The following is a 21,702-nucleotide window of genomic DNA, read 5'->3' as shown; positions in this document are numbered from 1 at the left end:
CGCAATCGTTTTACCAACATTCAAATAAAATGACCACTGACGTCCTTATGTGTGCTGTTGTGATTAGCAGAGCTTGATTGGCTTAAAAAAGTGACTTCAAGGGAAACAATTTCTCGCCTCGTATCGATAAGCTGAAAAACTAACTGCTTTTTCCTTTCTGTAGCGTCTTTTCAGGTAAATTATTCCTTTCACTAACGTATTGTTCAATTTAATAACGATTTCCGCTTTCGTTAGACGTCTTCCAGGTAGCTAAGGGGGTGCTACAACACAATCCCCCTCCTCCTGAGGCAAGGTAAGGCAAGCAACAACAAAAAACGGGGTGGTGCCCACCGGAAACACGACCGCCAGAGAGTTGCTCGATGTTACCGAAACACAGCAAAATGCCAGCAATTAAGGACAGCCACATCGTGAAGATTGCGGTCGAGTATGTGGACAACACGCCCCAGATGTACCCGCAGCTGATCGAGTTCGACCAGCGGCAACCGCTCGGTGCCATCATCCAGAACCTGTGCAGCTCCTGGGGCATACCGGACGCGGAAAGCTACGCCCTGCAGTTCGACGGCATCAACTACGTGACGGAGAAGAACCGGAACGAGGTGAAGAATGGGACGGTGCTGAAGTTGCGCTTTTCGCCCTCGAAGACGACGAACGACATACTGGAGAAGCTGCGCAGCGGAACGGAGGACGAGAAGGTGGCCGAGCTGAAGGAGCTGCAGGTGCTGAGCGCGGACAACACGTTTGCGCTCGAGTTTATCAAGGAGCAGGGCCTGCGGCTAATCATTGCGCTGATCGAGGACGGACAGTGCGAGGAGCGCATACTCGAGCTGGCGCTCTGCTCGTTCGTGCAGCTGATGGAGCACGGTACCATCTCGTGGGACATACTGGAACCGTCGTTCATCATGCGGAACGTGGCGTTCATCAATGGGTCCTCGAAGCCGGAAATCATCCAGTCGGCCCTGTCCATCCTGGAGAACATTGTGCAGAGCAGCAACAAGTACGCGCTGGTCGAGAAGGAAATTACGCTCGAGACGCTGCTGAAGCTGCTGCGCGACGCAACGCGTACGCAGGTGCAGCAGAACGCAATCGCGCTGCTGAACGCGCTCTTCATTAAGGCGGACGACGGCAAGCGGCGTATGCTGGCGGCGACACTCGGCTCGAAGCAGTACCGCAGCGTGATCAACAGCGTCATCACACCGACGATGGGCGCCGAGATGGCCCACCAGCTGTACGTGCTGCAAACGCTTACGCTGGGTCTGCTGGAGCAACGCATGAAGACGGCAATGGACGTGCAGGACCAGGACGCGCAGGAAAAGATCCAGGAACTGCGGCGGATAGCGTTCGAGGCGGATGGGATCGAACCGATGCCGGACGTGACGGCCCGCCGGCAGCACGGTTCTTCCTACTCGAGCCACTACAAAAAGCTCGGCTTCAAGTGTGACATCAATCCGGCGCAGGACTTTTTCGAGACGCCGCCCGGCACGCTCGCCCTCGACTGTATGATCTACTTCGCGCGCAACTACACGCAAAGCTACACGAAGGTGGTGCACGAGAACAGCTGCCGGGCGGACGAGCACGAGTGCCCGTTCGGGCGCACCAGCATCGAGCTGGTGAAGGTGCTGTGCGACATCTTCCGGATCGGCGAGTCGCCCTCCGAGCAGGGGCAGGAGTTTTACCCGATGTTCTTCACCCACGACCACCCGTTCGAGGAGTTTTTCTGCATCTGCATCGTGGTGCTGAACAAAACGTGGAAGGATATGCGCGCCACGACGGAGGACTTTGTGAAGGTGTTCTCGGTGGTGCGGGAACAGATCGTGCGCAGCATCGTTGGGCGGCCGGCAAGCCTGGAGGACTTCAAGGCGAAGATACACACGTTCACCTACAACACCATCACGACGCTGCGCCAGCAGGAGCGAACGTCGCGCGAGGAGTGCGAATCGACCGCATCGGCCATTGTGAGCTTAAAGAAGAAAATTACCCCCGAGATCAGAGCGCTTATTAAGGAGCAGCGGCTCGGCTACTTGATCGTGGGCACACGGTTCTGCAAGTACTCGGGCGGCAAGCGCGAGCGGGACAAGTACTGGTACGTGCGGCTGTCCCCCAACCACAAGGTCATTCACTACGGCGACTGTGACGAGAAGACGGTGCCGACGCTGGAGGAGCTGTCGAACAAGCTGCCGGTGATCGACATCCGCCAGATGCTGGTCGGCAAGGAGTGCCCGCACATGAAGGAGATGCGGTCGAAGAAAGCGTCTACGCCGCTCGGGTTTTCGCTCGTGCCGGAGAGCAGCGAACAGCCGACGCTTGACTTTATTGCGCCGGACGAGGCCACGTTCAACTACTGGACCGATGGTATCAATGCGCTGCTCGGGCAGCCGATGACGAGCAAGCAGCAGGAGGAAGACTTCGAGACGCTGCTGTCGATGGAGATCAAGCTGCGGCTGCTCGACACGGAGGGGGTGGACATTTCCAAGGATCCACCGGCCATTCCACCGGAGCCGGAAAATTACGACTTTTGCTTCGACAGTTAAGCAGCAGGAGGCACAAGAGAGAATGTTAAACCAAAGGTTTATTTTGTATGGCAAATTTCCAAAAAAAAAGTTAATGCCACTTATTTTCGAGTATCCAAATTTAATACAGGTTTAAATTTTTGATACTTTCTCCCTCCATATCTTCCATATCGTGCAGCAGAGGGAAATGAAAAGAGGACGAAGAAAAAACGTTCAATGGAGAGCAGCAAAGGAAGTAGTTAGGGCAAAAAACGAGGGACGATCTTGTAGTAAAAGCCAAATATTCCACGCAATATGTTATCGTAATCAGTTCTACCACTATTATAACTATGCTAATGCTACCCTATATCCAACGTATTCAACGCGCACATGTGCTATTTTATTAGTTTTACGAAAGGAGCCAACGGAATCGATTTCGGAAAATCGTTCCGTTCCGCATTTACTCGACCTAGCTTTAAGACAAGGCAATGAACATTTTCTGTAAGCAAATAGCCAAAATTATGTAAGCCTATTTCTCCATCCGAGATACATTACTGCAAAATGTTCGGAAATGTAAGCAATGAGAGGCGCAAAAAACCCTCGGATATATATATACGGTAATAAAAGTATATACACTTTTTGTATGAAAGTAAACTTTGACGGTGTTGTAAAAATTTAAAGAAAGAAATAAGACAGAAAAGAGTTAAAGAAAATAAGAAAGAAAGACAACACAGTTTGAAATATAACAACACAAAAGCGAAATGAAACAGAAAATAAGTAAACTAAACGTTTGAACACTTTACATTTGGTAACAAGGGGGTAATAAGATTAGTTCGAAAGTAAATTTGATGGGAGCAGTAAGTAAGAATAAATAATAAAATAATTAAAGATGGAAAGAGGATCAATAAAAAGTAGCATTAATGTGAAAATACAATAAAAAATATTAAAAACGAAAGTACAAACATGAATTTCAACCATATTTTAAGAGATTGAAGAAAGAAAAATTGGATACATAGAATTGGAAAATATAGAAAAAAGATAAAAAGAAAGTAGAACAAACGAAAGCAGAAAAGTATAAATGAACAAAAAAAAAGGACAATCAACACAAATAGGTGAAGAAATGAGTAAGGTTAAAAAGGCATACAGATGATTTTAATTCAGTTTATTTTCAAATAAAAACGTGTGTAGTGTAAGCGTTTATTTTGCTTTCATGTATTAAAAAAAAGGAAAAAAGGTTTCAGGTTAAAAATATTACAAATATTAAACCACATAACGGATAAATAAAATGCACCATATCGCGCAACAACCTTTGCTTTGGTGCGTAAACTACAATCGCAATCGAAAAACGCAATACACTAATAGCATCCATCTAGTAACAACTTCCCCCCTAACAGCCCAACCTGGCTCAAAACAGTTTCTTCTGCTTCTTCAGCTCCACCTGCTTCCACTTCGGCAGCTCCTCGAACTCGTGGTACGTCATGCTGAACACCGTCACAAAGTCGTCGTGCGTCAGATGGATCTCCTTGCGCGTCGGATTGACACTGGCCGGCAGATTGGCCGCATCGCCCCGGAGCATATCCAGCGGGTACTTTTGGTATCGGTCGAAATCATCACCACTCCCATCATCACTTCGCACGGACGAGCGGGGCACGGGAATGGGAGCACCCGGCAGCCGTCCACCAGCTCCAACACCGTTCGGATATTCGATTTCGCTTCGCAGATTTTCATACAGCACACACGACTTCAAAGTAGAGCAAGCAAAAATGACACTTCCATTAGTATACACGCTTAGTAACTGTCAAAACGCTTCACTTACCTCAAAACGCTTCCTGTCCCAGCTGTCAAAAAAGCCCACGAACGTGATCGGTTCCTCACCCTGCCGCACGGCAGCGATCGGCATTGCCGTATCGCGCTGCACCGGATGCGTCGCGATCAGCTGCCTCGCCAGCTCCCAACACTGGGCCCGCTCTTCCACCAACGTCTGCTCCCCAATCCACACATACACGATACTGCCCGCATCCAGCAGGAAGATACTGTCCGGCCGTAGATCCTGCTGCGAAAAGCCAAAGATCTGCCTCAACGTTGGCTTCCCATCCTCCAGCAACTGACAGCGGTACAGCCCAATCACCGCCTGGTCCCACGTCTGCGCCACGTTCGTCTGTACCGCGGGCGTTATAATATTACCGGCCGTGGTCGTCTTCTTCAGCTGCTTCAGGAACTTCTCGCCCACCGAGTTGAAGAACTCGTCCGTCTCATTGCCCTCCATCACGAGACTGTACTCCCCGAGCTGGCCCGCGATCGACTTGGCCATCTCGCGCGAATCTCCCGTCGAGTACTGGCCGCACCAGATCCACACCTCATTGTCCGGCGCCTTCAGGATGTAGCAATCTTCCGGATAGTACAGCGTCTTGCTCGACACCTGCACCGCCTTGCAGGTGTAAGTCGCATTCCCCACCACCTTCAGCACGAAGCTCGTGGGGTACTGGCGTATGTTGACGACAGCGCCCGCCTGCTCCAGGCTCGGATCTTGCGCATTCAGCACGATCAGCGATCCCTTGAAGATCTGCAGAAAGTGAGGCGGCTCCATGCCCTCCGCAATGCGTACCTGTACCACGTTCTTCTTCAGATGCTCGCACATCTCGGCCAGGAACGCTTCGCCAATCGTACGATGCTCGGGCGGTGCATTCAATCCACACCACAGATAGACCACATTACGGATCGAGTTTGGCAGTGAACCGTTTGCGTTCTCCGTACTGCAAGCGACCTCGTAGTGCACCGCGTAACAGTTGCCCGAGTAGAACGTTTTTGCGTACTTGTTCGGGATCTCTTTCACCTCATCGATGCCGATCTGGTACACGGTCATGTCACCCGACCCATCATCCATCAGCTGTATCTTGGCCGCCATCCGGGGGCGCTGTATCAGCGTCAGTGCGTCAAACTTCTCCGACAGCCCCTTCACCGTGTTCCCGTTAATGTCGGCGCTGGTCCACGCCGGGAAGAGGCTCACAAACTCGGCCGGCTCAAGGCCTTCAATAACGCGCGCCACAGGTGTACCCGCGGGGTAACCCTTCTTGATGACGTACCCCCGCACATGGCGCATCGCTTCTGCCCGGTTCTGTTTGTGGGAGCTGCGCCCAATCCAGATCCAGATCGCTTGCGGGAAGTAATCCACGATGTAGATACTGTCCCGCCCGTACAGATCCGCTTGCTCGAGCGCACCCGTCTTTACCAACTCCACCCGGAACACACCGTTCACTGTGTCACAGTGGTAGAGCTTCAGCAGCCGCTCGGCAACGGTCGGTGTGAGGGGCATCGGTTTAACGAAGCGTTTGGCCAGATTTAGATACCCGTTCCAGACCTCCTTCCGGGCAATGCTCATCGACTGCTCGTAACCATCGTCCACGATCGCCAGCTCGGCAATGGCGTGCTGTTGCTTCAGCCGTTCGCCCATCCGTATGCCAAAGATCCGCTCGACCGAGCCGGTCGAACGACCAATCCACACAAACACGATCGATGCCGTCTGGAGGATCATTACCTGACCGCTGTTGAAGCACTGCCAGCTGATCGTTTTCTGCTGGACGCAGCGTTGTGGAGCTGTCCCGGAAATTTGATACAGCCTTGGGTCGGTTGGAGTTGAAGATGCATCGCTACCAGAATGGACACTTCAGGAGAGGGAGTTCAAAAAAGATCTTGTAAGAAATTAGATACATTGGGATATTCAATGTGCTCTCCACTTACAGGATACCGTCATCCTTGAAGTAGGACAGAAAGCGTATGCCCTCGTTACCCTGCGACTCCCGGAACTGCGTCGTTTTGTGGTCGAGATGTAGATCCAGCTCAATTATCTTGTACGCCGCAGACTTGGAACGTTCCGCAGGAATGTTAGCACCAAGCCAGAAGTGAATGTTGCGCTCGATTGCCGCTCCAGGAGTTTTGATTTCACGGCTCTGAGAAGATATAATCACTGTGTAAGATACTACCAGCCATTCGACTTTTTCGAAGATCTACTCACAATAGTGCTCTTATCGCAGGTGGTCCCCGTAAGCGACGCAGCATAGATGACGTACGCACACTCGTCGTAGAACGTACCGTACTGTTCCTTTGGCAGTGTCTCCACATGATCCTGCTGGATGCGCCAGACGTGGAAGCCGATCGAGCGGGGACTAATCTTCCGGAACGCGGTATCAATCTTGATGTCCTCGTACACCGGACGCTTCTGATCCTACATGGAGTGACATTAAGGGTGAGGAATGTTAGTGATGTTTGCAGTTGACAAAAGCGTAAATTGCTATAATTGCTACGCCGAGATATACGGTGTTTGTACACCAGAAACTGTTTGGAGGATATTCTATCTAGAAGAACACATCACTCATCACATCAAGGTAGAAGCCACAACGTGGTAACCATGCAGACAACGACAACGATGATGATGATGTTACGCTTCGGTGGAGTGGAAAATCGACGCCTACTTTGTTGTTTCGTAGATCGCGCGAGCACGACACAACCACCAAATATTACCCCTACGCGGGCATTAGAGGTGGTGGCCCACTACACCGAACCGGTAAAAAACGGATCGACAAAACGGGCAGTCTCCCACCACCACCTCATTTTAGAACCGCACCGCTGCGAAAGCAACCAATCCATCAATTTCCAACGTACCCGCATAAAAGAGACTCCCAAAACCCCAATGTACCAATGTTTGAGGTTAATGACTGACGAGGCACCAGACGCTTAACACGGGCGGTTTATGACGCTGGTTCTACGGGTAATGCACTGTGCGGGAGCAAAACAGTGATCTTCATTCAATATGAAGCAAGGTGTGTCTTTGGGCGGGTTTTGTTGAAATTGTGCTGTTGTGGGAAAACCCACAGCTTTGTGGAGATGTTGCGTGTTGCGATCGGAGGCATTGTGTTCTGGTAGAATTTCAATCTATGACCGTACTCCATGTAAAGTAGTCGATCATAGGCAAGATCGTGTGCCATTCATTGGTCAATATGATTAAATTGGGCTGTAGGGTGGAGTCAATTGGATGGCCTATATCTGATTTGCATTGTTTTAGAGTAGCCCTTTTGGGGAGGTTGCATCATTGCATGATCGATGTACATTGTTGCAACGGAGAGTCAATAAATCATTTTGTCGTACATTACAAGGTCTTGATCAAACAAAGGGCCGCTAGAATTAAGCTAGAAACCAACATTGTACAGCGGGCGGATCTTAGAATGATGACTTTTGAGCTCCAAAGAATTCCTTGAATACAAAACATTCGTTGATTTTGTTGAACTGAATACTACTATCGAAATGATGACGGTTTGATCGTATTGGTTGGTTGGCTTCTGCTGAGCTCCAATGATTTCCGGATTAGCATTTAAATTGATTGATTTTTGTGAATTGAAATCAATTAACTATGGAGAACTTTATGTGATCATATGAGGAAATTAGAGCATATTTGCATATTGGATATCCAATTGAAATATTATGAAGCTACTGCTACTAATCCATATTAACATTTAATTAGTAAAATTATAAAATCTTCGTCAAACAGCTATCAAAATCCATATCCATACAATTAAAGCACCAAGCATTCATCTTTAACCACAACCCTGCAATTCAATAAACTTGCAACTTGCTGCTTTCCTTCTACTCGAAACGCAGCACCATTTCTACACCTCCACTCCATTTACACCATTTCCCAGCAAAAATGTACCATTCGAAGATGATTGATGGGTTTTTTTCTTCCTTTTATTGGCGCCCGTTTTGTTTTAGCCAGCCCCAAGCCCAACCCATCCCAGCTCACAGCTGCCCAAAATTTATGTAAATTGGTCACTTTCGTTCGAATACCACCATTAAAAGCTTTGTTTAATGTGAATGGATCAGTGCACCGAGCGGGAGAGTGCGGTTGATAGAGCCTTATACTTACGGGGCGTTTAATTAGATGTGCCGGGTGCCTATTATTACATCTTTTTCGTACTTTACCGTGCTGAGAGTGATAGAGGAAAACAAAGGGAAGCGAAGAGGGACCACATTCAAACGCACATAAACAAAAAACAAACCCTGCCACTTGAAACTTAATCTTTTAGCAAACTTCACTATTTAGGCGATCCACTAATGGATGGGGCATGTTTTTTCCCCCTTTGTGGCACACACATTAATGATTCGCCTTGCTATTGGCCACCCTTCCCCTTTCTTTTAAACGCGTTTTAACGACCTTCGCTGGTGGTAATTATGCTGCATTTACACCTGTTGCTGCTGCTGCCGTTGCGTCGGTATTTGATGTTGACGGTTGCAAGCTAATATTCATTGGGGGGAGGGGGAGGCAGACATGTAGCATGTTCATTATGCTTCGTTCGCTATGGTTCTCTCGTGAACATGGGAAAATGTAACTGTGAAAACCACCAGTGTGTGGTTTACCGAAGGGAAAATTGACGAGAGGCTGTCATTTCCACCCCAGCAGAGCAGGTTGACCGGTGCTGTTGATCATTGCACACGCATTCACGAGGTTCGTCGCTTGTGGTATGATTTAAATCCCACTCGTAGTCGTACGGGCGCCTGTGTTGACGCAGAACGGAACGGTTTTGCGATGTTTCGAACATTTGCTTTTCCATCACTCAGACCGTTTGCCACTTGGGACACAGGAGGAAGGAGGTGCGAGATTATGCAAAGTAGGGTATGCAAAATGGAGAAAGAAATGCAGAGGAGGAAAAGAGCATCTGCACTGCCACCATTAGAAAGAGCGTGATGCAGGCGTGAGGCGGGAGGGCCGACCATTGACCGCTGGCTCGGTTGCCCGATCGCTCGCATTTGCATGCATGAGCGGGTGCAAAGTGCAGCGATGCACAGTCGTGTGCGGCAGGTTGCTGCACTCGATCTGCATCGAAGTTGCCGGGGGGAGGAGTTCCGTATCCACTTCCGAAGGATTTGGGAATAGGGGAGGCGAGAGGAAGACGGTGACGGTTATTCCGTTGTTTTACAGCCGATTTCTCATGCCGTGTGCTGCTGGTGGTAGTGGTGGTGGTAAGCCCATAAAAGAAGTGCAATTTTCCGCACCGAGAAATCGTCATGACGAGTCTGTCTTTTTTTTATGATCATCGCTGCTCTCCACTTTCAATTGGCGTGATGAATTGAGATATGCATAGCGGTCGGTGCAGTGCAGTAAGCCATCAATGCAAAAGTGTCGATCGTGCTTGGTATAATATGGATTTCACAGGTGAAGTATGAGTTGAATTGAAGCTTGACTTAGAAAACCCTTGTTTAAAGTTATAAATAAGTACCTGTAGATTATTAAACCATATTTTGTCCCTTGATTAAGTTTAATGTATAATAAACACAAATTAAAAATAAAACAAATTATAATAAACAAATTAAATTAGTATAAACAAATTAAAAATAATAAAAACAGTAGTAAGATAAAACAACTTTTTAAATTAATTAATTTTTAAGATATAAAAAAATCAGCAATGTCAGATACCAAAAACGGTAATATATTTAACTTAACTTAATAATAAATAAATAAATTAAAATAAAAAAAAACACAAAATCTATAAAAACATTAATATAATTCGAAGCAACGAAAACGATCAAACACAAACGATGAAAATACAAAAAATGGAAAGCGAATCGCATATTTACAAGAATTTCTGTAACAACAAAGAAGAGCTTTACATTAGTGAAGAAGAAAATTAGTATATGTTTTTACTTGATTTTTACTTTTTTACAGTTTTTTTTCTATTTCCTGTTAGCTATTTTATTTTACATAAAATATAGCATTAAGCACATTAAAAAATAAAATAAAATACATTGCAACGCTTTACAGCGCAATTTGTAAGTCTATTTGTAATTTATAAACAACTGATAAAGTCGTCTCCGAATTGACGACCCTCAACCACTGCGCATGTCAAACTGCAATCGATCAGGTGTCACACAGGCTTATCACACTTCCTCATTAGCGCGAATAACATTCAACCGCAGCGAAGCGCTTCTCGTGCCCATTAGTGTACGCAAGCGTCAGTAAGCCATGTTGACTAACGTTGACGCTGCGTTTAATGCGTTTATGCCATGCAACATCACCGATTGGATGCACACACAACAACAACAAAAAAACCCCAGGCGCACGCGCCCGTCATCACCCAGCGAGCGAAAGGAAAGGTGCTGAAATGGTGCGCAGAAATTATGATCGATCGTAAAATGATCCGGTTTTTTTTATCCCCATCTTCTTTTTGCCTCTTCCATTGCCTTGCCCCTTTGGCTACGGCCACATTCGCCACACCGAGCGAGAAGCCGGAAAACTACCGGCACTATTAAATTCGCAACGACGCTATAGTAGCGACCCTAAGGGGAGGAAAACCCCCTTTGCGAAACCAAATCAACGTCAATTTGTCGGTCGGATTTTACAAACCAACCCAAATGCATCGATGAGGCGAAACGAAATGAAGCAAATATACATACAGTTTTGCCGGAAGTAAGATCATCTTAATAGGAAAGAAAGTCTTGCCGTGTACGCGCGGAGTTTTTTTTTCTCGGAATTGTAGTTATGTTTCCTCCCCCTTAGACTTTCTGCTAGCAATATTTAGCCATGGTCAACTTATCGTAATCGAGGTTAGGCTCTAGCAAATCGTTCGGTAGATTATGGGGAGGGATATCTGGGAAGAGGCGCGAAAGCGAAAGAGAGGATTATTAATTAATTAATTTTGGCCATTCCAAATGGAAATGGATGCGTCTAGTTACGCGTGCCCGGCCGCCTTCCGGAAGCGCTGGGAAGCTTTAATTAAATTTATTTGGTTGCCTATTACGCTGTGTTTGCCGATCGTTTAGCAGGTTTGGATGATCTCGTTTTTTGGGATTTGCAGTTTCACCCTGACAAGATGACACAGAGATAGAGCGAGAGAGAGCCAATGAAAGCAAATTATATTCAAATGTCTCAAGTCTAATGGGAAATTGAAGTACAATTTTGTAGAGAAAAATTGGGAAAGTTTCATAAAAAATTGCAACTATTTGAGACAACACTCGCCACACCACTGCGATCGCTCTTGCTCTTATCACTGATTGACTTATTCTAGCTCACAAACAACAAAAAATCGTTTCATGCAGACAATTTGAGCAAAACAACGGCTCTAACCTTTAACGGCCATTCCCAGCAAACACGGCCATGGGGAATGGGGCTGTTCGTTCGTGCCTGATCGCCACAATGGCACAGCCAGGGCGGACGGATAATTGAAAGGTTTGCATTTCCTTCGTGAGTTGCTTCTTTTCTGCAGTCCACCTTTGCCATATTGTAAAGCACGTAAGAACATCCCTAACCTTCCCCGCTAGGCATAAGAAGATGATAAATAGCGGGACTCGGTTGATCGCTATGGGATGGGAGCTGATTGAAATACGGCGAGAGGGATGAAATTATGGCATCGTAAAGTAAGGGGTAGGGCAAATTTGCTGAATGCAAAGTACGCTCGGAAAGCAATAGATCATTCTGAGATAAAGTTGCTTCTTTTTGTCGGGTTCGTCGCCTGTGAAGTGATAAATCTTAGTGACGCAAATTAGACGGGTAGATTGATCGTGGAGCTGAACCGTGGAGACTTTAATGAGAAAAAGGAAACGAACGTTTTCCTCTTGCAGCTTGATTTTGATTGATAAAATATCATTTCATAGTTACAAAAGAAGAAATTAGACGGAAAGTATATATTAAAATTAAATTAAAATTAATACTAAAGCAGTTTAAATTTTTTTTGTTCTTTTAAGCGATCATTGCAAGGTTTCTGGCTGATCGTTTATTTTTTCTTACGAAATGTTACAGTCCGAAAGCTGTTTTATCGTAAATTATTTATGGAAAAAGGATAAAAATACGTGCAAAAATACGCTTTCTACCGAATTAATTTTTTGTTTCATTATCATTGTTTTATTTATCTCTTCAGTGCTTTAAGTACATCACAAACACTTCCACTTAGTTATGACCTTGTGGAGTTTTGGTATCTACAATATATTGTTTAAATTGAAGGCCACCATTATAATCCATTTTCTGTCAACAGAACGGATTATAATAGTAAAAGTAGAAAATAAAAACTAAAAAATAAAAATAAAATGAATTGAATTGCTTAGCCAATTTCTTTGTGATAGAAACAAAGACACAAAACCATTACCCTGTGCCAGCTATAATCCAAAGAAATGTGTTCCCTTCAACAACAAAAAAAACATTAAACTACCAGCACACAATAGATATGCATTAAAGTGTGTGCAACAATTTCGTTCCGGTAAAAGAAAACGGCCGACCTTCAGGCGCACCAGAAATTCCCCCAGCTAGCTAAGCCACTCCGTAGCAAACACATAAATAATGTAGGCCCGCTGTCGTTTAAATGGAACAGCGCCGTTCTGTGGCGGCCTGTCTGCCTGATACTGCTTTTAGGATTAAATTTTTATGACTTCCTTCTTTCCGAGTGCCCCTTAAGTGCGCTCTGGCCCACCCGCTTTCCGTTACTGTGGGTGGAAGAGTCCGGATGGCAAAAAATACAAAAAACAAAATAGAAAGAAGGAAGTCAAAATACAAACGACCACAAAGGGAGGGAAGCAGTGAAAGGAGTGAAAGGAGTGGAATGAAACAGTAAAACGTGCAACATTGCAATCGGCTCAATCGGTTTGCCGGTCAGGGATAAAGCACGCCATGCAGGGCAGGGAAGGGCTTTGCTGTTGTCGATTAGCCGTTGGACGGATGGAAAACCCTTTGCGGTAAAACGAGAGCAACATTAATGTGGTTTCGCCACCGTTCCTGAGCTTAGTGCAATCGGTGCTACATAATTTTGACGAGCTGGTTTTACATGCGTAATAAGAATGGATGTTGGAATGGCTTGCATGAATCGTGTACCAGCGGTAGTTATTGATCATTAGCATAGGGAAGTTAGTTGGGAAGGAAGGACACACATGAAGAAGTAATTAGATATGTAAGTATGTTTTGAGAAACAAAACTAATTGGATCTAAATCTCCGACAATGTATTCTTATAATCTCCTACAACGATTAGATTATCAAACAATTTGCTTGCATCGAAAGCGAACATTAAAAAAAGAGCGATAAGCAAGAGCTTTAATGCGTTCCACTTAAAAAAGCAGCGATAAAGTCACACCCAACACACAGCTCCCAACAATACGTACATAATCTTTCTGATTTATATCCAGTATCTGCATCTTGGCGTTTCTCACACGTTCTTCACGGGCAGACAACAAAGCGCTCTTTCTGCCCAATTAACCTGCGCAAACGTTTTGCACACACACACCCACTGCTTATCAACCTAAAGCTTTAACTATCACGATAAAGTTGACGAGTTTGCCACAGAGTTCACGCTGGCTAATTGCCACCGCAAGGGAAGGGAAGAGAATATCTTCTCCAAGAAACTATCACACAAATCACAAACTAGCTCACTAATCGCTCCAAGAAAACATTTCCACTTTTCTACCGCGTATGCACCGCGTGTGTGTGTGCGTTTCGAAGCTTCTTGTTCACTTTCCGTCCAAGTTTCCACCGAACGGGGGAAGAAAATACAACTATGCTTCCACAACTGTGCGAAAGATGATTTTCTTTCTTCACTTACACCACACGACACTGCACGACACAAACCAATTAGTCCCAATTGCAGTTTTGCGCTTTGCAAAGCAGGAAATGAAAAGAACCCGCGGGAGACAGTGAGCGAAAAACGAACCGCAAAAAAACAACAGGAAAAACAAAAAACAAAAAACAAAACCCAACAACAGCGAGCACAAAACGCGAACAAACGACTTGCGCGCTGCTGCAAGCGACGAACGTTGCGCATCGAGCGACGATGCTGGAATGAACCGTACGGTGCGGGCCCACCGTACTCGGAGCCGGACCCCGATGGAAGAAATCGACGGTCCATGAAGAGAAATGAAAAAAAAAATGCCGCATGCGAGGTCGGGGCTTTCAGTTTTGTTTCCCTCCCTTGTTTACGCTGCTCGCTGTTTGGTGCTCCCACGGGCTGCATTCGGGTGCTGCAGATTTCCGGCGTGGCAAAAATAAACCCCTCCGGCCACATCCGTTTGTGGGGCCGACAGTTCTGGCCCATAGGAGTTCGCAGCCGGAGGTAGTTTTGGCCAGTATTAGTGCACGCTTTGTCACGGTCAGGGCTGTGTCATAGCGCCTTGATGAGATGATCCGTTTGATGTAACCGAGGCCGAGATGAGGCCAGAGGCGAGTGAAAAGCATTGATAAGGGTTTCATTCCGATATAATGAACGCTTTCCGATCCAGTTTGGCCAAGTCCAAGGCCAAGTGAAGGCCCTTTAGGTAAATGGCTTTTGGGCAAAACGAGCTCAGATTTATTGATATTGTCAGAGTTGCAGTTATTATAAGTTAAGCAATGGTATTAATCATCTGTTTTTCAAATTGAACGATGCTCTTTCTCAAACCAACTTATAATTTTAAAGAACAAAATTAATCAAAACACGGAAATTTAATTAAAAAGGCATTATAATTGCTTTTAAAATTGATAAGCATGCTAATTAGTACAAAAACTAACAATGACTACTAAATACTAAGCAATTCGATTGAAGAAGTATTATAAAATAGCCAACATGGCGCTTGTTTTTGAATATTTCCATTTGTTTCATAACTTCTTTTCATTGTTAAGCTCAAATCACGAGCATGTGCTAAACGATGTGTCACGCAACAGCGTGGTCTAATTCCTAATTGTGTTTCCTTGTTTCTTTAGCATGTACGTGTAAAAGCTCCTACAACTAATCTATTGATTGATCCCTCAAACGACATGTACAACATGATATACATATTCCTGAACCAAACGACACGATCTGCAGGCGGATTTCGATTCCGTTTCGTTTCCGAGCACGATCTCGAATGAAGACTTACGCATGGGACAGAAAGCCAGAAAGTTGAATTGAAAAGCCTTTCTTTGCCCATCCATCACCCAGACACGGGGAGGTTCTTGCTCGTGCTGCGGATGTATGTGGCGGATGCGGAGGGCTAATCTACCATTGAAGCTGTTTTCGAAATTGATTGAGTAATGAACCGTAAATAATTCGATTTGATCGCTTTTCGAACGCCGTTCTGGCCCGCCATTACCGGCGTCATTACGTTCTTGCCGCTACGGTTCCCTGAACGCGCAAGGGGAGGACATGATCGCGCAAAGGGCTTGAAGTGGGGAGGGGAGCGTTTGATGCTCTACTCACGCACCAGAAAACACAATGCCCGTAACACGAATACGGGGTGGCTAAGGGAAGAAAATCCCTTTCCAGCCGGAAAGAAAGATCGTATTCTTCGTGACGGCGAAGAAAGAAAGGGTTGACTCAGAAGTAGCGCCACACGAAGCAAAGCGAAACAGCAAAGAAAGCAACGCGCGAGCGCTACACAGTCGATCATTCTTGTGCTTGAGAGTTCATTGAACCGATAAATTATACGCGACACACGCGAGCGCATTGGCGAGCGCGGTTGGAAAATGAAAACGGAAAACATACGGAGCGCGCGCGCGTGCGGATGCACTTTCCGGCCCTTTTGGCCGAGTAAAATGGGGGGCCCTTCTTTGAGGTGTTAAAGGGGCACGATCCGTGTCAACGGTGCCGTTTGTTAGGGAGATTGTACGGGGGGGGGATACAACACACAGACACAGACGGACAGACAGAGCAAGCGTTTTGCGGCATGTTTGTCTTGTGATCGTCGATTGCACGCGCCTGTAAGTTGGGCCTTTCTTTCGCAACTTCCTACCAGCGCATGCTCTCGCTCAGCAAAGGAGGGAAATGTATTGGACAATAAAAACAGAACAGCCCCATGCCCGCATAAGATAATTCATCCTCATAAAAGGGGGAGTAGAAGAATAAAGGGCAACCCTGGAGGGAAAGGGGCGATATTCTTTGTGTTTGTTTAGCAAGCAAGAAAAGTTCAAAGCATTTGGCCCCTTCCTGCCCCTTTTCATTGGCAAAGTGTAGCGAATGTGACACAAGGGGAGGTAAATTTAGTTTGTTCCCCCCCCCATTCATTTTTACAATAGGTACATATCGAATGGTGCGTTTGCTCTGGCAAGCTTTCCTGTGATGATCGAGCGAATTGCACACAAATAAAAGGGACCAACCCCTTGGACAGGGGATCGTGTGTGTGAGTGTCTGTGATTGTAGAGAGCATAAAAGTAGGTAATTGTAACGATTGAAGAAAAACTAAAGGAACACATTGTTGCAAAATGGGCTAGGTGTGTCAATTGATGCTTGGAGAAGTTGGAAGCATGATCAAAGTGAATTGCTATTAGCTCTCTATCATTATCGAGTTGTAGATAATAGCATGGACATAATGGATAGACAAAAGCGGATTTCAAACATAGGAAAAAAGCTTTCTATTTATACAGAATTAATATCTACAAAATGAATTTATTCTAATCAAATTACTAATTATTATAATTCATAAAAAGAAATTGGGGAAGGTACGTAAAGACGAACACGTTTAGGAAAACGTTAAAAATCTAGGGATATATTAATACAACGACCAAGAAACCGTGCACGCCTTATCTTACTTTCATGTTTTATCAGAAAATGTGTTGAAACTTTTAAGTTTTTATCGATTTTTATGTTTTGTTTCTTTAAATAAAAATTTTAGTTTTTCGGGCAGTTTTGAAATGTGCGGGTAAGACGGACACTTAATATTAGAAAGATAGAGACCATGAAGGGTAAAATGGACACCTGTAGAAATGTTGAAAATTGAAGACAATATTTACAATATTTTAACAAATTCCATCGCTTTTCACGAACAAAAACCAATTGTAGGCCAATTTCAAGGGCGGTTCATTTAGCCGTGAATTTAGGACGTGTAAGTGCCGCTTGTAACATATCGAAGAATTCAGAATCTATTGCATTTCGATTATAGAATCTAAGGATCGGAAACTACCATTGGTCGTTGCTACAGCTTACAAAACAACAGTCTAGAACTTCTCTTTAGAAAATTACGCCGCGGAAAGTAAGCGACCCCAGCATTTTTAAGGGACTTTTTAAAACAGGCCAAGCCATTGTTTCTACCTTGTCAAAATTCATCTCTTTGATACTTGTAATCCCACAAATTCTCTCGTCTATTCCTGAAGGATGTCATATACGATGTCTCTTCTGTACATTGATTAAAGTTGCCCAAGTCGTGGCAAGATATTGGATTTCGTGAAGTGCCTCAACAGGAAGTGAATTCGGTATCCACCTTTCCCTACAACAAAGTGTCCGTCTTTTTCGCATTGATCTCAGGGTACTTAAACCACCAGAAGACAAGATTTTTTATTACTTCCATACTCGTTATTTTATCAGATTTTGCTTAATAATTACGATATCTCATTCATGTAAAAGAAAATATTTCCAATTTCTCCAGACAAGTATATTGATCAATTAAAATGAAATTTTTAATCAAATGTTCTTGTTTGCAACCTTTGTCTTTAGTTTTTTTGTAGCAAAGAATTATTTGTTTTTTTTTAATAGTTTCCCCTTTGCCTGGAATAAAAAAGCCTTACAACGTTCAGACTATTTTAAACCCTCTTTTTCATAACTACAAGCCTCCACCAGACTAACCAGAATGCAGTTCCCAAAATTAATATCCAAAAATTGTACAGCTCGAAATGTAATCACTACCATTAGCCACACTGCTCAACGCTTCCAAATTAAAACCCGAACGATTTGGGTGTAAAGTTTTACCTTTCAAGAGGCCAAACCATCCCGCAGCCGGAGCAGTAGCACTCAGCACCGGTCAACACGAATGGAGACGCGTCTTCACTCTCCACCAATTATCCAGTATGACGAATCGTGTGAATCGTTCCCGACGCTGGCAGACGGAGTGCAGGAAACGGCAGTTCCCCAGTCTAATGGCAGTTCCGAGAAGATGACGATGACCCTTCCCCCGCTACGGTCATTATGTTAGAAATTTGTAATCTTTTCCATCTCGCCTATTCCTGCGCTTTTCCTTTTTTCGCTGTGTCCGCTACAGTGCGGAAAGCATCGTTTGGATTTTGAGAGAATCCGAATGTTCTTTCTACCTTTGCAGAGAAGATCATTTTTTGAACAAGAACTTCTTGGCTCACGAAGTTTCCCATCGTCTGGCATCTTCGTTATGTTCCGTGCCATTATTTCTGTCCCAAAAATTACAGAAAAACAAGTTCGACACACGTCGGTGATTCGATTCGAGATTGGAGCGCCCTGTCAACACCTTCATTCACCGGTGATGGTTCACGCTTCATCACGCTTTATGTGGGCAAGAAGTGACGCGTATAATCGCGAGCGATTTGGAGCCAGGCGTTTGGTTGTTTCTTACCGTGCCGAGGGGTAAATATAGCACACATTCCTTCACCCGCCAAACTTTTATTATGGTTACGGCATGGGCACTGGCGGCTTTGACCTTTCCCAGCGTGGCACCGGTTCGTATATACACAACTGAATTGGGAGGGGAAGATAGCACGCCTCACAAACAGTACAACAGAACCGTCTAGCTGCTGCCACAACGGAGCGCTCGTTGTTGGATGTGACTGCAACGATAAACATGCGCCCCACACACCCTTCAAACGCTTGGGAAGCGGGCAGTTCGTACACGAAAGCATCAGACACGCTGGTAGGGCACGGAATGGCTTTTCCTCCTTTGCCGTGCAGCACCAAATAGCAGAGCAGCCCTCACAATTTGCCTTTGCCAAACACGTCGTCTAACGAGAACGTTAGCTGTTAAGGGAAAGGCAATAGGCGCGGATGAGCTTCGATCGACAATTTTTGCGCAACGATGCCGCGTCGATCGCGTAGAAGAAGATCGCTTCGGGAAGCGGGTACACACGGTAAAGGGCCGTGAACAAGATCGTGCCTGAATTTTCCCGCCAGGGGTTTGGCATTACACATTTGGCATTCAACGTGAATGGAGGAGAGTCAAAGAAGATTGAAAGGTATCGCGGCGTGGCAATAGAGCACCATGCCACTTTTTCCAATTATGTATGGAAAAACGAGGCTTGCAGTGGAAATAAAAGGAAGAGAGAGATGATTCGAAGGCAGAGGGTAAAATTGATCAACGTGCAAGCATTGTGATTCTCGTGAAATAGGTGTGTGCGCGCGCAGTCGATAGATAGAGATATATGTGTTTAAGTCCTGTAAAATGTACGTGAACATTATTTCTTGTTATTATTGTATTTTGTTTTCTGTACTTCTACTACTTTTGAATAATAACCTTTCATGCATAGTAATTACAAATTATTTATTTTAAGATGATTCCGATTTCGATTCCGATTTTATCCGATTTTAATGCCATGAATGAAAGAAGAAAGAAGGTTCAGGGTCCAGATTAGATTACGATCGACAACCTTCGTTGCGTTAGGCCGCTAGCTCTGGCACAGCATCATGGGATCGTCGCTATTCTCGGTCAATAATTAGTGTACAGGTGTTATGAGCTACAACTCAATTTAATTATGAAAATAAACAAATTTACACAGTCTAGCATAAACTCTTTTTGGATTGTCCCTTTTTTCAAGACTTTGCACTCATTTCAAAATATTCATTTAAAAAGCAAATATTTTTAGTCACTTTGCCTGCACACACACGCTGCAATTTTGCCATCGCAATTCCACAATCAATTCGACATGAATCATTCATTCCGACTCGGTTCGGGCCATTCAAACCTTCTTTTAATTCAACTTTTTGTTTGTCACAGACCACAAACGATTCTCCGTCGATCCGATTATTATTATACCACCAGCTTAGCGGTGCCGTTTTTTGCTCTGTTCTGTTGCTCTGTACCCATCGTTCTGGCCGAGGCAACAGTTTTCGGTTCCCATCCATCCAACCATCCGATACGAGTGAACGTAACATTTACCATTACGCATTTTTCACAGCCCCGTCCAAAAACCCACCCAACGTTACCACAATGGTTTTGGGATAATTCTCGAGGTTCCATGGCTGTTTTTTGTTTATTTCAAAAAGCAAATTCTCTTCGCTGGAGCTTTTCCATTTTTTGTTTGTTCTACCGCTCGAAACCGAATGGCGGATGAAATGAAAGTAACGGGGTGTGTGAGTGGGGAAGTAGAATAACGATGTCACCGGAAGTTGGGTGCTGTAAAGTACGCGTATAGTCGCTGAGGTTGGGAATGCCTGGAGTGTGGGGAGGTGATGAATGGTCGTCTAAATAATGGTAATTTATGGTTCAGCAAGCACCGAATGGGGCTCTGCTGACGTGCTCTTTGCTTTAAGCTCGTTTTCTCAAACAGGTTGAAAATTAATATATTAACAAGTTGCCTCAAAACACAGCTGATTCGAAAGTAAACTGGATTCTTCAATTTAACTTAAAATATGAAAGTAATTTTAAATATACTTAAAAATCAACGTTTACCTCACCACTACGCTACTTACCAAAAACGGGTTAGTGTTGATCATTTTCCGGCTCGAATGACACAATCAATTCTTCTTCTTGTTTCACTTTTCAATTTTTCACCTTCACGATCTTGCAGTCACATAATCCACGCACGCGCTGCGGGTTGCAGTTTTTCCCCCAAAAACCACACTTCCGGAGTTTCGCTTTAACTGCCACCGAGAAGCTAAATCACACACACTTCAAATCAAACAGAAAAATCAAACAGCCAAAACATTAAAATTGTCTCCCCTTATTACCAATCAGCACTAACGATCATTAGACGATCGTTAATCGATGGGAGAAATCACAGGAAACACACGGTCTCGCCCTAGTCTGCAGCTAATTTTCGTTTTAGCTTGTCCCACACGAGTCTTGCGAGCGTCGCGCGATCGTCGACCGTCGGGGAGCGAATTTCACTTTCAACTAATCGGCTGCAAACTGTCACGCACGAACCGACCCGTCACAACGTGCTCGCACAACACCGCGCGGGGCCTCCAGGGGAGGAACGCCGTTCTAGCGCGCTCCCACAAACTTCAAGGCAACTGTGCTGGAGGGTAGGTTGGAAGGGCGTGGGTTATTGTTGGATGAATTCTCCAGTCCATCACCACCGAAGGAAGGGCGAGGGGGGGGGGTGTAATTGTACCCTGGGTGGTGGTGGAAAGCCGTTCTTTAGTGTTACCCATCCTAAAAGCGCTGGGCTTGGCTTCTCCCCCTTCCAGAGAGGGCACGGAGAGGCAGAGCGAGAGTGCACTAAACGACACTCAGTGGAACAATAAAGCAGTAGAAGGAACGGTGACCGTGCCTGATTCGGAAAAGCGCATCGTTTCCCTTCGCAGCTTAGCCGTGGGACAAAATGTTGACTTTTTTGTTTTGTTTACT

The 21,702-nt window shown here is 45.2% G+C and overlaps 2 protein-coding genes across 4 annotated transcripts; one reads left to right on the top strand and one right to left on the bottom strand.

Moving 5' to 3' along the window:
* The first annotated feature begins 49 nt into the window (after window positions 1-49).
* On the top strand, window positions 50-3,140 carry LOC120955549 (engulfment and cell motility protein 1). 2 transcript variants are annotated; one of them, XM_040376522.2, is made up of 2 exons: window positions 50-174; window positions 246-3,140. In XM_040376522.2, the coding sequence occupies exon 2, from the start codon at window positions 360-362 to the stop codon at window positions 2,526-2,528; it is 2,169 nt and encodes a 722-aa protein (XP_040232456.2). In that variant the 5' UTR covers window positions 50-174; window positions 246-359; the 3' UTR covers window positions 2,529-3,140. The 2 variants fall into 2 exon arrangements, with proteins under 2 accessions (XP_040232456.2, XP_040232455.2); XM_040376521.2 differs by having other exon boundaries at window positions 52-174; window positions 235-3,140.
* A 493-nt stretch (window positions 3,141-3,633) lies between these two features.
* LOC120955548 (villin-like protein quail) lies at window positions 3,634-21,038 on the bottom strand. Of its 2 annotated transcripts, none has more exons than XM_040376520.2 (5): window positions 20,823-21,038; window positions 6,499-6,708; window positions 6,225-6,433; window positions 4,303-6,148; window positions 3,634-4,227 (listed from the first exon to the last, which is right to left on the bottom strand). In XM_040376520.2, the coding sequence occupies exons 1-5, from the start codon at window positions 20,844-20,846 to the stop codon at window positions 3,892-3,894; spliced, it is 2,625 nt and encodes an 874-aa protein (XP_040232454.2). In that variant the 5' UTR covers window positions 20,847-21,038; the 3' UTR covers window positions 3,634-3,891. The 2 variants fall into 2 exon arrangements, with proteins under 2 accessions (XP_040232454.2, XP_040232453.2); XM_040376519.2 differs by lacking the exon at window positions 20,823-21,038 and adding an exon at window positions 13,618-14,304.
* Window positions 21,039-21,702: the final 664 nt, after the last annotated feature.

The sequence above is a fragment of the Anopheles coluzzii genome, chromosome 3 (genome assembly GCF_943734685.1).
Source record: "Anopheles coluzzii chromosome 3, AcolN3, whole genome shotgun sequence".
Lineage (NCBI taxonomy): Eukaryota > Metazoa > Arthropoda > Insecta > Diptera > Culicidae > Anopheles > Anopheles coluzzii.
The sequence above is the reverse complement of the archived record's forward strand: the minus strand, read 5'-3'. Positions and strand labels throughout refer to the sequence as shown.

Bases quoted from the DNA above. Each gene is read 5' to 3' on its own strand.
- LOC120955548 (XM_040376519.2), bottom strand. From the start codon at position 13,650: ATGCAGATACTGGATATAAATCAGAAAGATTAT. The intron at 6,709-13,617 runs GTACGTATTGTT...CACTCCATGTAG, and splicing joins ATATAAATCAGAAAGATTAT to GATCAGAAGCGTCCGGTGTA. The intron at 4,228-4,302 runs GTAAGTGAAGCG...TCTACTTTGAAG, and splicing joins GGGACAGGAAGCGTTTTGAG to TCGTGTGTGCTGTATGAAAA.
- LOC120955549 (XM_040376522.2), top strand. From the start codon at position 360: ATGTTACCGAAACACAGCAAAATGCCAGCAATTAAGGACAGCCACATC.